Genomic DNA, 14,862 nt, shown 5'->3' on the forward strand with positions numbered 1-14,862 from the left:
GGCCTTCTAGGCCCGCGGGTAGTCTCCCCCCATCCCCAGGGCCTCCAGGGCTCGCACCTCAACCTCTCACAGACCAGCGCACAGCGCCATAGGACGTATTTTCTTCTCATAACAAGGCTGTGAATGCGCGCGGGCCTTCTAGGCCCGCGGGTAGTCTCCCCCCATTCCCAGGGCCTCCAGGGCTCGCACCTCAACCTCTCACAGACCAGCGCACAGCGGTCAGCGCCATAGGAGGTATTTTCTTCTCTCAATAACAAGGCTGTGAACCCATACAAGGGACAAAAACAAGGGACCCAGAACATATGCGAGTTTGAGCCCCGGAGGCGCAGGGATGGGGGTCGACCTCCCTACAGACGCTGAATGGGTGCGTTCACACTGACTCTCCCTGGGGCTCAGACACCACAGACGACTGTGAGGACGAGAAAGAACAGGAGTGAGGAGAAAATCGTTTCTGGCATCGCCCACATCGGTCTTGTGTATCACACGTTTTCACACCTCCCACCCCGCTCTTCGATACCGCCGCAGCTGCGACTCCACCCCTTCCAGCCCACCAGTGTGGAGGTACAGGGTGGTCGCGTCGCCCTCGCCCGCGCGCTCGTGCGAGAGGAGCGTGTCGAAGAGCACTCGCAGGGCGTGCGGCGCGTACAGCAGGTCGACGTCGAGGCCGGCGCGGGCCGCCTCCTGCCACATCGCCAGCTCCTCCCCGTCGAGGGCGCCGAAGTGGTGCGCCGCGCCGCCCGGCATCGCGAGCGTGCGGGGCAGTGCCTTTCTGTTAGTTCCTACGGCGCCGCCCGTGCAGCGGTCGAGCGCGAGCATCTGCGCCTCGATGTAGTCTCCGTCGCCGACGCACGGCACCGCCCACACGGTGACGGCGCTGGTCTGCGAGAGGTGGCGCGCGAGGAAGAGGGCCGTCGTGCCGGTGCCCGCCGGGACGACGAGGTCGAGCCGCCCGCTCCTCGGCTGCCACCACTCGCGCACCTCGCGCGCCAGGGTCGCGACGCCGGGCTCGGCCAGCGCCGCAGCGCCGCCTTGCGGCAGCCAGAGCGCCTCCGGGGGGAGGAGGGCGGCCGGCGGCCGAGGCGCGACCGCAGGCAGCACTCCGCCGCCCGCGCCAAAGAGAGACGCGTACTCCGCGTCTGCCAGCTCGACCAGCTCCATCCCGAGGGAGAGCGCCCGCTCGAGGTTGCCGCTCGGGGCGGCAGCCAGCCACCGAGGGAGCGGCTTGGTAAAGTAGAGGAAGCGGGCACCGTGCGCGTCCGCCACCGCCGCAAGCGCCGCCATCGCGTTCGACTGGTGCCCACCGAACGAGCCAATCAGGCTCGGGCCGGGCGACATGGCCTCGAGTGCAAGCAGCTTCCGAGCCTTGTTGCCCGACACCCCCGAGCCCAGCGCAAGCCTGTCGTCGCGCTTGACCAGCAGCTGGGTGCCGCGCAGCGAGAATGCTTCGATGGGAGAGGCCGCGAGCTGATGCGCCGTCCCGTGGCAGACTCCGACCGCCAGCATGGCTTGGCAGCGAGCGCGGGCCGGCATCAGCGAGAATGCTTGATGGGAGAGGCCAGATGCGCACAGGGCCGTGTGTGTATTCTCTTCTCAAAAATAACGCACGGGCCCTCAGCGGAGCTGGGAAGAGGACCGCCGCAAGCGGCGTGGCGTGGAGCGGTTGTGCATCCCTCCGGGGGCCCCTCTGCGCCGGGGAGGCGTTGTTGGAGGCTAGGACGCAAGCGTCCGTCGCCCTTTTCAAACTCGGGGCCCACTCCGCTACGCTCCGACCCGAATTTGGAGGGCCTGAAAGTTTAAGGTGTTGCTGCGCAAAAGGGGTCGGACACAGGGCGCAGCTCATGCTAAGAGCTAGAAGAGGAGATAGAGAGAACAACCACCCTAGAAGCAGCAGCACCCATGCTTCGAGACGGCCTCGAGCGACATTGGCAAGCTCCCAATCACAGAAGCAGACATGCCTCTGCGATGGTACGGCCTCGAGGGCAAATTCACGACCCAGTTCTATCTGGGTGGGGCGAGACCAGGACAGAAGGCCAACTCCGCGCTCTCCACCGCCATGGACCGCTCTTCCATCCACCACAGCTTTGATCAGGGCTGGTCTGGCAAGGCTGGGCTCCGGGATCACAACATCGGGAGCCTCAAGACTGCGCGCACGATGCTCCGGAGAGAGTAGGTGTACCATACCCCTTTGCTAGCGCATATGCTACAGCTGCCCCGGGCGGCGCCGCGGCAGGCTGCCACACCTGGGGGCTTGGGCGCTGCTTGCGGAAGCCGCTCTCTCGAGATACTCGTTTATGCACAATATCTCTCTGTCTGCCCCGCTCTAGTCTCCCGCGCTCTCGCCACTCGGGGCTCTAGCCTCTGCCGCGCGTCGTTGGCCTCGATGTGGCGGACGGGCCGCGGGCGCCGCAACGCGGAATAATTAGTAAAAAGTTCGGTAACACCACCACCAAAATTAGTGCTCCACAAGGTCAAGAACTCTCCCACGCCTGTGGTGGATGGAAGTATCAAGAGCCACGAAACTCCGCCGCCACTCCCAAAACGAAGTGTGCGCCGTGACACCAATGGTGTCGCACACACACGCTCTCCGACTCCGTCTCGTGCGTCGGTGTGGCACACCGACTAACACACACACATTGGAACAACACGCATGAGCCGCGGGCTGCGCGGGCTGCGCGGCGATGTCCAGACGCCGGCGCACAGTCCAAAGCGTAGTGTCAGTCTCGCTGCGAAAGGCGGCCGCGCCCATCATTGCGCGCCCTCTCCCAGCGCGCGCCCGAGGAAGGCGCTCGCGCGGTCGACGACTCTGGCCACCGTCGAGGGCGAGTAGATGCGGCCGGTGATGACGTGCGGCTCCTCCGAGTCGAGCACGTCGACAAACTCGGCGGCGGCGGCGGCGAGCTGGCAGCGCATCGCCGCGTACGACACCACCGGGTCGGCCGGGTTCGCGAAGACTAGCGTGGGCAGGCGCGCGCGGCCGATGGCGGCGACGTCTGCGAGCTGCACGCTCGTGTAGACGGCGCAGAGGTTGACGACCGACTCGGAGGGGTAGGCCATCGTGCAGACGCGGGCCTGCTCCTCGGACACGAACGGCACGTGGTGCGTCCTCCCCGCCACGCAGTGCACCAGCCTCGTGGCCGCCGGCAGCGGCAGCAGCAGCGCGGGCCACTTGAAGAGAGCGTACGCCCGGCCGGCGAGCGAGAGGGCGAAGCCGGGAGAGACGAGCACGAGCGCGGCGAGGGCCGGCCTCGCCCACGCCTGGCAGGCGAGCCACACCGCGAGCGTCCCTCCCGTCGAGCAGCCGACCAGGACGACCCTCCTGCCCGCCAGCCGGCCGAGCGCGAGAGAGACGGCGGCGTCGCGGAGGAGCTCGCCGCATTTGGCTTGCTCGCACAGGCCGCGCCCCGCCCGCTCCGGCGGCGCGAGCCCGTGCCCGCTCAGCCGCACGCGCACCAGGTTGGCGCCCAGCTGCGTGGCAATCTCCGCGTCGGCGGGGTCAATCTCCTCTGGCGACGCGGACCAGCCGTGGAGAAAGACGACGGCGACGTCGGTCGCCGCGCCGCGCCTGCCCGCCCACCGCACGCACGAGCTCACGCCTGGCTGCAGTGGCCCCGCCCGCTCGTCCCGCTCCGAGAGGTACGCCTCGATGCCATCCACGCCGATGCCAGGAGGGAGCGGGTCGCTCAGGTGGTCCGCAGGGGCGCTCAGAAGCGACACGACCTCGTAGTAGCGTGTGAGGACCGCGGCGAGGAGCAGCGTGAGCGCCGCTAGAAGAAAGGGCCAAGCCAGCATCTGGTCTCACAGTGTGCCGGCAGTCGCCGAGCAGTGTCGCTCACACAGTCGCTCACACAAGCCGCAGCGCCGAGTAAACGGAAAGAATTTAAACAAAACAACTCTCTCTCACAGCACACAGGCTCGACACAGGTGCGAACGGAAAGAATTCTTAAGCCCCGCCTCTCTCACAGCACACTGGTGAGTGCGAGATAGGGCTAGCCGCAGGCAGCTAGCCCGTGAGGAGAGCGTCCATAGACACCTCACTTAGACCCCACACACGGTCTCGTCCGTGCCTCGCCGGCCGGAGAGATTGCTGGAGGTAGAGCAAGCCTGCTCTAGCCTCGCATGTCACTTCCTGTCGTCTGTTGTGTCGTTGTGCCCTTGTTTGTTTCTCTTGGCACCGTGGAGTGCTGGGGGGGGCGACAGGGAGGATATGGCCTTGAGTTATGTGTAAGCCGACTCAGGGTGTGTGGCAGCCCGCTGGCTGTGTGTCTTGTGAGCTTGTTTGTGTCTGTGTGTCGCTCGTGCGTGTCGTCATCATCTGTCTAGCGTCCACCCATACCGCGTTGGTGTCCAGTCCGAGCCTGGCTGTTCTTCACCTTTCTACCTACCTACCTACTGGTCTGAACGGACTCGTGAGGGGCGCCTGCCAACCTCGCTTCGCGGCTCCCGCGGAGGCACGGCTGGCACCCGTGGCGCGGGGCTCGTCTTCGGAAAGACCAGGATCGCTCTACTGGCAAACTTCTGGCTGACACGCGCGCCGCGTCGAGCCTTCGGCGGGCGCGCTGCGGTCGCACGCCTACCCAAGTCATATGCCACGGCGTGCGATCTAGATTCAGCACACGCACCTCTGCTCGCTGATGCTCATCCAATGAATTGTCCGTCACCCAGATGAGTGCGAGTTAGGGCTAGCCGCTGGCGGGTAGCCCGAGAGGAGAGCGTCCATAGACGCCTCACAAGACCCCACACACCGGTCTCGTCCGTGCCTTGCGGCCGGCGACGAAATTGCTAGAGGCGGAGCAAGCCTGCTCTAGTCTCACACGTTCGCCCCTGTCGCCTGTCTGTGTTGTTGTGCTGTTGTTTGTCTCTTGGCACCTTGGGTGCTGGGGGGGGCGACAGGGGGGACGTGGCCTGAGTGATGTGTACGCCCACTCAGGATGTGTGGCAGCCCGCTGGCTGTGTGTCTTGTGAGCTTGTTTGTGTCTGTGTGTCGCTCGTGCGTGTCGTCATCATCTGTCCAGCGTCCACCCATACCGCGTCGGTGTCCAGTCCGAGCCTGACTGTTCTTCACCTTCCTACATACATACAGCACACTGGCACGACAAAGGCGCGGACTGGCGCGGACTGGAACAAACTGCCAAAAGTGCTTCTGTTGCTTGTTGTTGTCTGACTGTGTGTGTGTGTATGTTGGTCTCACCCGGTGGGTGGCACCGAGGCGTCTGGGACGCTCCACTCTACCTTAGCTCCTGAGGGGCGCGTGGTTTTAACCACGTAGTATGACTACAGCCCACAACAGACACCCTACCTGCTCCTCACGTGTGCACACTCCCTCACCCTCTCCTCTCTCCTCTCTCTCTCTCCTCTCTCTCTCTCTCCTCTCCTTGTCTGTGCTGTCTGCCTGACTCAGGCACTAATTCTGCCGATGCGTGATTGTGTGTGGGCTGCTCCGAGGGGGCCCTGTGCGATCCGACGGGTAGGGGGTCTGTGCCCGGGCGGTGTCCGGTGCGGAGTCTCCTTCTGATCCCGCCTGTGATGTTGGGTGTGAGGTTGTGGCGGCTTCGAACCCAAGGGGGGGAGCTGATCCCACTCAGTAACCAACTCTCAGGGGCAGTAGGTGGGCGAGCCTCGAGCGCGCTCATCTCGATCGTCAAGGTGTCGCTACGCGCGGTCTTCCGCGGGGGGAGCTTCGTCGACGGGTGCGGGACCGCGGCGCAGCCAGCGTTGCGGCGATGCCTCACGTACATTCCCGGAGGAGGACTGCTGACAGGGTTTGCGATGAGGAGTGACCCGAAGGGTTTCTCGGGGTTAGTGCACCACTAACCGCCTCTGCAAGAGCACTACGCCTCAGCGGGCTCATACTTTTCAGGCCCTCCAAATTCGGGTCGGAGCGTAGGCCGTAGCGGAGTGGGACCCGAGTTTGAAAAAGGCGACGGACGCTTGCGTCCTAGCCTCCAACAACGCCTCCCCGGCGCAGAGGGGCCCCCGGAGGGATGCTCAACCGCCCCGCGCCACGCCGGTGGCGGGGGCGGATTCGCACATCGTTTTCTTTTTTTCGGAGGAGGATCCGGAGGAGGACATAGAGCATCGCACGGACTGGCCCTCTCAGCCCCTTGTCGCTGGCCCCGATTATGAGCAGCAAGGCCCTCGACCAGCCCACCCGCTCCTTTCCCGTTAGCACGAGCGCCGAGCGCGCCGCCGGCTTCCTCGCCGCGTCCGTCTTCTCGCTTGTGTACGTGGTCGCGCCAGTTTGGCTGCTTGCGGCTCTCGTGTCTGTCTTTGCGAGCGGGCTCACCTCTCTATCCACGCTGCTGCTATGGGCTCCGCTGCTCGTCTCTGCGCTGCTGCCCGACACGGGCGGTAGCATCAGCCCGATCGTGCTCTGCTCGTGGCCGGTGCGGCAGATTCCAAAGTACTTCCGCTACGAGGAGTTCCACGAAGCGACCGATCGTGAGCTGCGCGCCACCGGAAAGAGCTACGTCGTCGGCGCCCACCCGCACGGCGTGTTCTCCTTTGTTGGCGTCTGCGCCGCCATCGCAAGCATGAACGACGCCGAGGGAGGGTTCGGGCCGAGGCTCGCCCAGCACGTGCCCACGGCTGCCGCGTCGGTGCTCAAGGTGTTTCCTCTCCTGAAGGATGTGCTCGGCGTCTTCGGCGTCATCCCCGCCGACGGCAAGACGCTTGCTCGCCGCCTGCAGAAAGGCTCCTTCGTCCTGTACATTGGCGGGATGGCGGAGCTCTTCCGCAGCAGTCCGAGGCGCGAGACCGTCTTCCTGCAGGTGCCCCCTTGCTGATCCTAACACGCACATGCACATGCAACATGCAACATGCAACATGCACATGCACATGCACATGCACATGCACATGCACCCACTCCTCCTCTACTCCTTCCCTGGTCGCAACCCCTACCCTGACCCCAACCCCCTCCCCAGCCCAGGGGAGGAAGGGCTTCATCAAGCTGGCGCTCAAGTCGGGCGCAGATGTCGTGCCGGTGTACCTCTTCGGAAACACGACCGTCCTCAAGGCGCTCACCTGGGGCCCGCTCGCCGACTTGTCGCGCAAGCTCGGCGTCTCAGTGACGCTCTTCTGGGGCCGCTTCGCGCTGCCGGTGCCAAAGGAAGTGCGGCTGACGTACGCCCGCGGCCGGCCTCTCGGCCTCCCACACATCGCCGAGCCGTCGCAAGCCGACATCGACCACTGGCACGCAAAGTACTGCGAGGCGCTGCTGCAGCTGTTCGATCGGTACAAGGGCACGAACCCCGACTACAAGCACAAGACTCTCGCGATTGAGTGATGCGGGCGCATCTCCGGCAACGTGGTTGTATGGACGTGTAGTAGTCAGTACGGAGTTGCTTGGGCTTGGGGCTGGATTGCCAGGTCTGTTTGTCTCGCTTCCCGCCGTCCCAAGTGTTGATGTGCCTACGGCTCACAGGGAGCAGGGGGGGGGGGCTCCATGGGCTCGTGTCGTGAGACGATTACTCTCCCGTCTACGGCTTTTGGTGCTTTTGACATTGTATACCCGGTTTCAGCAACATAGGGCTCGCTCCACCCCTAATTCAAGGCAACAGGCACAAGGGCGACCACCGGGCGGCGAGCCGCTGGCGCGAAGAGCGCGCCAGCAAACAGGGTGCAAACAGCAAACACGGTCTTTCTCACCGCCGGACTCTGAAGGCGGCGAGGCGGAGCAGGCCGAGTTCGGCCTTGACGACGGCGCGTTTTGACTCGAGCTCGCGGAGCCGTTCGCTTGGTGTCTTGAGGAAGTCGGCCTCGTCAATTAGCATGTTGATGAGGGCATCGATGAGTGCCTCGCAGTCTGACGCTCGACCTTGTCACCCAGTGTCTATCTTCTCAGCGCAAACGAGCAAGCAAGCTCGCGGGAGACTTGATCGCGCTGCCGCCTCAGTGTTCCGGCTTTGAGGTGGGCAAACCCTGAGTCCAGCAACAAGGGCTAGGGCGACGACGGGTATGTGTCGCACGCGCGATATTTTCCTATGGTGAATAATGACGGCAAAACGGCGCCGCAACTTGCCCGCTTCGAGAGGGCAACCGGCCGCCACACACATGCTGGGCCCACCGCCCCTTGCACTGCTGCTCTATCTGGCGCAGAGTCCAGCTCCTCAGGTGAGCATTGGCGGCAGGACTCCGTCACCGCTTCCGACTCCACAGGCTTTGCTGCTGCCGCTGCCGCTCGCGTCGCCGACGCTGCCAATGCCGCTGTTGCAGCACACCCATCACCATAGGGGGCTGCAACAGAGCGGGCAGGGAGTAATCTTGGCTGTGTCTAGTCGTGAAGGCGACGGCAGGACGATCGAGATCTACGTCTCCACCGAATTCTCCTCGCTCAGCGTCGCAGTCATTGGAAGGTACGAAAGGGTGGTGGTCACTGCTGTTGGGGCTAACGGCGCCTTGGCACCGCTATTCGAGGATCCCAATCGCCAGTACTTTGGTATTGGGGCAATCACGTCGCCTCCACCATCATACTCAGCCGGGTTGGTTGCCCGGGTCCTCTTTTCCGAGGGCACGCCATCAGGGGCGATGAAGATTGACTACAGAAGCACAAGAACGCAAGTGACTTCTGTTGTACCTCTTCCCTTAGCGTCGCCACCGCCGCCACCTCCACCTCCACCGCCGAGGCCTTCACCGCCGCCGCCGGTGGCATCTCCCCCGCCACCGAGTCCATGGCTAGCGCGGCTGCCACCACCGTCGCCTCTTCCTCCGATTGCAGCCGAGCAGCTATATGCCCGCGCTTCTGGCAGAGTGCTAGAGGTGTACGCGTTGATTAACTTCAACACGCTCAGCGTTGCCTTTACGAGGCCATTTGAGAGCATCGATGTCGTCGCAGAACTCGGAGATGGCACGCGCGCTGACAGCTTTCCGAGCGCGCAAAACACCTTTGTCGGCATCGCAAAGCTCTCGGAAACGGATGCTGTCTTTTGTGCGGGGATGATAGCTCGGGCTGTATTTCCAGCGAGCACCGACATGGCATCCGTACGCATTGACTACAGCAGCACCAATACGTTTGTCTCCACCATCCAGCGCGGATGCCGAGCGTTGGACAAGCCACCTCGCCCGAAGCCGCCGCTGCCATCTCCCCCGCCGCGTCCTCCACTGATACTGCCTCCGCCGCCTTCGCCTTCACCGCCGCCGCCGCCACCGTTACCGCCCCCGCCGTCGCCTCCACCGCCCCCGCCGTCGCCTTCACCGCCCCCGTCAGTGCGATCTCCAAAGCCCTCACTGCCGCCCCCGCCTCAACCCAAGCCGCCATTTCCTTCCCCCCCATCGCCGCCGCCGCCGCCACCACCACGGCCATCGCCGCCGCCACCACTGCCACCACCGCCGCCACCGCCTCCTCGCTCGCAGCAACCACCACCGCAAGCACCTGTGCCACAGGGGTCGATTCTGGTGCGTTTCGACCGAAGGACCTACGTGGCTTGCGTGGGGCAAGTGGTCACCGTGCAATGGACTGGGCTCTATGCCATTTTTGAGAGAGAAACCCGGATAGACTGGAACTACTGCACAGGGGATGAGACAATTATCGAGCCGTACATGTGGACGAATTGGATCAAGACCTTCGCCAATGATGAGCTCTCTGCTGAGCCAGGCCAAGAGCGATACTTCACGTCGGGAAGAAATCAAGGGTGTAACGAGGGCAAGTTCGTCATAAGCTGCCCCCTACCCGAGCCACCGCCTCTGCAACGCCATTCGAACGCTCCACCCCCATCGCCCTTGCCTCTGCGACAAAGAATGAGTCCGCCACCGCCCTCACCAAGTCCACCAACACGAATGCTACATCCGCCTCCTGACGCAAACAAGCCGCCGACGTCGCCCTCGCCACCACCTCCCCCGCCGCATGGTTGTGACTTCACGCTGGGCCGCACAAGGCTCGACGGGTTCCTCGGCGAGGATGGCGGGGACTGGTGCTACACTGCCCTCAGAGGCCGCTACTACACCACGGTAGAGTACATCGAGGAGGACCGCATCGCGTGCGAGAGCTACTACCTCGACCCGGTCGACGACATCGACTATCCGGACGACTACGTGCCGGACTGCTCGGGTGGGTGCGCCCCCTGCCAATACCGTCACATCGAGGGCAAGTATCAGTGCAAGGCGGGGAGGCGGTGTCCAGTGGTCCTGCTGCACGGCATGGTCGACGGAAGGGCAATGGAGATCTACGTATCGATGGCCTTTTCCTCGGTCAGTGTCGCATTCCACGCACAGTATGAGAGCGTCGCAACTTCTACTGTGAGCACAAGCGGAGCTTTAGCAGACATTTACGAGGATCCTGACCGCTTCTTCTTTGGCATCGGCGAGATCACGTCGCCAGCGCCATCGTACCCGGCGGGGCTGGTCGCTCGAGTGCTCTTCCCCGAGAGCACGCCGCGAGAGGCGATGCAGATCGACTACGGTAGCGTCAAGACGACGATAGCTCCCACAGGTGACGAGGAAGTGATCACCTTCGTGCCATCGCCACCGCCACCCTCGATGTCACCGCCGGCCTCACCGCCCAAGCCGCCGCCGCCACCGCCGCCACCGCCCAAGCCACCGTCCCCGCGACCGCCACCGCCGCCACCGCCGCCTCCGCCACCACCGCCACCTCTGCCGCCGCCACCATCCCCCTCGCCGCCGCTATCCCAGCCGTCGCCACCGCCGCCTCTGCTGCCGCCGCCCTCGCCACCGCAGCCGCCGTCGGCTGAGCCTCATGGTTGTGACTTCACGCTGGGCCGCACAAGGCTCGACGGGTTCCTCGGCGAGGATGGCGGGGAATGGTGCTACACTGCCCTCAGAGGCCGCTACTACACCACGGTAGAGTACATCGAGGAGGACCGCATCGCGTGCGAGAGCTACTACCTCGACCCGGTCGACGACATTGACTATCCGGACGACTACGTGCCGGACTGCTCGGGTGGGTGCGCCCCCTGCCAATACCGTCACATCGAGGGCAAGTATCAGTGCAAGGCGGGGAGGCGGTGTCCAGTGGTCCTGCTGCACGGCATGGTCGACGGAAGGGCGATGGAGATCTACGTATCGATGGCCTTTTCCTCGGTCAGTGTCGCATTCCACGCACAGTATGAGAGCGTCGCAACTTCTACTGTGAGCACAAGCGGAGCTTTAGCAGACATTTACGAGGATCCTGACCGCTTCTTCTTTGGCATCGGCGAGATCACGTCGCCAGCGCCGTCGTACCCGGCGGGGCTGGTCGCTCGAGTGCTCTTCCCCGAGGGCACGCCGCGAGAGGCGATGCAGATCGACTACGGTAGCGTCAAGACGACGATAGCTCCCACAGGTGACGAGGAAGTGATCACCTTCGTGCCATCGCCACCGCCACCCTCGATGTCACCGCCGGCCTCACCGCCCAAGCCGCCGCCGCCACCGCCGCCACCGCCCCAGTCCCCATCACCGGCACCGGTGGCGCACGAGTGCCTCTTCACCGTAAATCGCACAAGGCTCGACGGGTTCCTCGGCGAGGATGGCGGGGACTGGTGCCACAGCGCGATCACCGGCCGCTACTACACCACGGTAGAGTACATCGAGGAGGACCGCATCGCGTGCGAGAACTACTACCTCGACCCGGTCGACGACATTGACTATCCGGACGACTACGTGCCGGACTGCTCGGGCGGGTGCGCTGCTTGTAAATACCAGGAGATCGACGGCCGCTACAAGTGCGCGGCTGAGAGGCGCTGCCCGCTCCCATCCGTTGTGGTTCTTGGCCCATGCAAACTCACCAACGACGGAGCCTGTGTCGCCAGCTCGGGCTTTCCTTCCAGCGACTACAGCGACGACGAAAACTGCACCATCACCAACGTACCGCCAGTCCCTTTGAAAGTCGAAGCCTTTGACGTGGAGCCTGGGCTTTTGCACTGCCTGTTTGACTACCTTGCGGTGGGGGGTGTAAAATACTGCGGCACCTCAGGCCCAGGGGGAAGTGTGGCGCAAAACGGTACAATCCATTGGCGATCGGACTCCTCCATCGCCAATCGCGGCTGGGAGGTTTGCTGGGGATCTGCTCCAGCTCCACCACATCCACCGCTTTCGCCCCCGTCGCTGGTTTCGCCGCAATCGCCAGCCTCGCCACAGTCGCCGAGTCCACTGCCACCGCCCCCTTCACTGCTGCCAATTCCCTCGCAGCCTCCTCTCCTTCCTCCGCCTCCGCTGGTGCCCGGCCAACACAAACTGAGGGCAGTCTTCTTTTCGTTTACTGCCACCGCTGCAGCCGTCAACGCACGACTCGCCCCTCTGGACCCAGCCGGGCCGATTGACTCGTGCGCTTGCACCGGTAATCAGGGCAAGGCAAACTCGCAGGACTACTACCCCCGGCGAATGGGCGACTTCTGCGCGGCGTGGGACGCAGGAATGGACTACTGCACATGCCTTGGCGGCGGGAGCTGCAACGCCTCCTGGTGCCAGAGCCCATGGTGCTACGTGTCTTCGGCGTGCGAAGATGCGGCTATCGGCAGCTACTTCAATAACATTGACGGGCCGGCGTTATACTACAGCTATGGCGCGTGTGGTGCCGTTGACACCTACACCGGCAATGGCAACGTCTCCGGAACAGGCACCGACACCCATGGGGCGTATGATGTCGTTCCTGCTGTCCGCAAGTTTTTAGGTAGCACTTGCACGGGCAACTTTGAGACGCAGCACATCGAACAATCAGACCTTGTCGCCGGCGGAATTCTCTCAGGGCCCGCCGCATGTGCCGGCACGGACCTTATTCTGAGACAGCTTAACAATTTGGAAGGTTGGGCTCTAGGGCCTGATGGCGTCTGTGTCACTTCACCAGACGGTAACGTATCGTATACCGTCGGGTGCTTTGAGCTGATGGGCTCGACAACTTATGGCTTCGAGGGTGACGTCTACACCGATGCTACTTGCGCCGTCGCGGTCCCAAACAACACATTTGACCTGTCGTTTGCGAATGTTCCCAGCGATGTTGCGGCCGTTGGTATGTGCTTGGCCGTTTACTCACAGGTCTACGCGTGCGTGTCGGCAGACACCGTCAGCCTCAAGGTCTTTGACTCCGCCTTGAGCTGCGGCGGAGGCACGGTTTTCAGCGGAAATTTGTCCGTGGGCGAATGCACACTTGTGAGCTACACGATCGGTGGTCAGCCGTACTCATACTACAGCAAGTTCATCTCGGTCAAGGGTTGCGCTCACTTGTTCCCTATCGAGCTGCCGTCGCCGTCGCCGATGTCGCCGCCGGCACCGCCGTCACCGCCACCGTCGCCGTCGCCGCCGTCGCCGTCGCCGCCATCGCCTTCCCTCCCGCTGTCACCGGTTTCGCCGCCGTCACCGTCGCCGCCCCTGCCGCCGCCGCATAGAGGCGTCCATTTGTACTCCACCAATAACTGCACCGGCGACCCTCAAAGCAGCCACAGCGTGGGAGAGTGCATCGCATCGTTCAGCTTTAGAGGTACTACGATTCGGTCAAAGGTTTCATGCCAGGGTGGCCAGCTGCTGCTGACAACTTACAGTGGCGGCACGTGCGACGACAACGTTGGAATTTTCCTCCGACCTGTACAACAGCAGGTTCAGATAGGCGACTGCCATTACGCGGGTATTGCCGGCTATGGCTCGTCCCTCCGCTTCGAAGATGACTGCGAAAGCCTTGCAGTCGGACCCGCACTGACCACCGCAACACCACCTTCGCCGACGCAGGTTTCGCCCCGACGCAGGTTTCGCCCCGACGCAACACCACCTTCGCCCCCGACCCCGCCCTCACCCTTGATGCTGATGCCAACCTCAGCCTCGCGCGACACAGTTCAGAGTGCCATCATCTCGAGTCTCACCTCCGCTAATGTCAGCATCACGGCCGAGCAAGTGTACACTTTGGTGGAGACTGCACTCGACGAGTGGTCAGTAGCCATCGTCGAGTCGGACGAGGCATCGGCGGAGGCAATTGCGGAAGCGGTAGAGTCCGAGGCATTTCTGAGCGCGATGGCGGATGCTTTGGGACTTGGCATTACTCCCGTCACACTCCCCACCATCGGACCGATCATCGTAGCACCGTCGCCCCCACGGGCGCCGCCGCCACCGTCGCCTCTGTCACCGCCCACGCTACCACCACCTGCATCTCCTTCGCCGCCACCTCCATCTGGGCTACCACCGATGGCGCCGCCGCCTCCACTGACGCCGCCACCCTCGTCATCCCCGCCACTTGGGCCGCCACCCCGAGAGCCACCGCGTCCAACGCTGCCTCCGTATCCGCCCGACATGGCGCCCTTCCAGCCGCCTTTCCCGCCTGGCGCCACGCCCCTTCCTCCGCCCTCATTGCCGCCCTTCCCGCCTGGTAAGGCGCCACCGCCGCCGCCGCCGCCGCCGCCGCCGCCATACCCGCCTAGTATGGTGCCCCTGCCGCCACTATTCCCACCTGGCGCTACACCACGGCCACTGCCCTCATCGCCACCTCATCCGCCCGGTAAGGCGCCCACACATCCCCCACCGCCGCCACCCTATCCTCCCGGTAAGACTCCGGCGCCTCCGCCCTTACCGCCTGGCGCCACGCCAACGCCTCCGCCCTCGTCGCCACCCTCGTCGCCACCCCTACCGCCGCCGCCCTCATCGCCGCCGTATCCACCCGGTGTTACACCTGCGCCCCCGCCACAACCGCCGTACTCTCCAGGTATGGCGCCGCAGCCGCTGTTGCCTCCTCTGGTGCCCGGCACACAAACGCTGTGGATAGTGTCGTGGTCCTTCGACGTCGGCGACGAAATTCGGCGACTGCGAAGCCTGGCCTCTTTCGAGGTGGGCGTGGTACGAGATGCCATCGTCTCGAGCCTCGCCTCTGTCGGTGTCGACATCACAGCCCAGCAAGTCGACACTCTGGTGGAGACTGACATCGACGAGTGGTCGGTGGTCATCGTCGAGTCGGAC

At 64.0% G+C, this 14,862-nt stretch overlaps 3 protein-coding genes across 3 annotated transcripts; 1 reads left to right on the forward strand and 2 right to left on the reverse strand.

Annotated features, from left to right (window-relative positions):
* Positions 1 to 489: 489 nt before the first annotated feature.
* Positions 490 to 1,503, reverse strand: EMIHUDRAFT_201543 (hypothetical protein; the record flags this gene model as incomplete). Its single annotated transcript, XM_005787813.1, has 1 exon — positions 490 to 1,503. One exon carries the CDS (start codon positions 1,501 to 1,503, stop codon positions 490 to 492), a length of 1,014 nt encoding a protein of 337 aa, XP_005787870.1.
* A 1,242-nt stretch (positions 1,504 to 2,745) lies between these two features.
* EMIHUDRAFT_98467 (hypothetical protein) lies at positions 2,746 to 3,789 on the reverse strand (the record flags this gene model as incomplete). The annotated part of the gene is made up of 1 exon (XM_005787814.1): positions 2,746 to 3,789. One exon carries the CDS (start codon positions 3,787 to 3,789, stop codon positions 2,746 to 2,748), a length of 1,044 nt encoding a protein of 347 aa, XP_005787871.1.
* Positions 3,790 to 6,119: 2,330 nt separating this feature from the next.
* On the forward strand, positions 6,120 to 7,511 carry EMIHUDRAFT_462450 (hypothetical protein; the record flags this gene model as incomplete). Its single annotated transcript, XM_005787815.1, has 2 exons — positions 6,120 to 6,767; positions 6,926 to 7,511. 2 exons carry the CDS (start codon positions 6,120 to 6,122, stop codon positions 7,280 to 7,282), a joined length of 1,005 nt encoding a protein of 334 aa, XP_005787872.1. The 3' UTR covers positions 7,283 to 7,511.
* Between the last annotated feature and the right edge of the window lie 7,351 nt (positions 7,512 to 14,862).

This window comes from Emiliania huxleyi (assembly GCF_000372725.1).
Source record: "Emiliania huxleyi CCMP1516 chromosome Unknown EMIHUscaffold_14, whole genome shotgun sequence".
Taxonomy (NCBI): domain Eukaryota; phylum Haptophyta; order Isochrysidales; family Noelaerhabdaceae; genus Emiliania; species Emiliania huxleyi.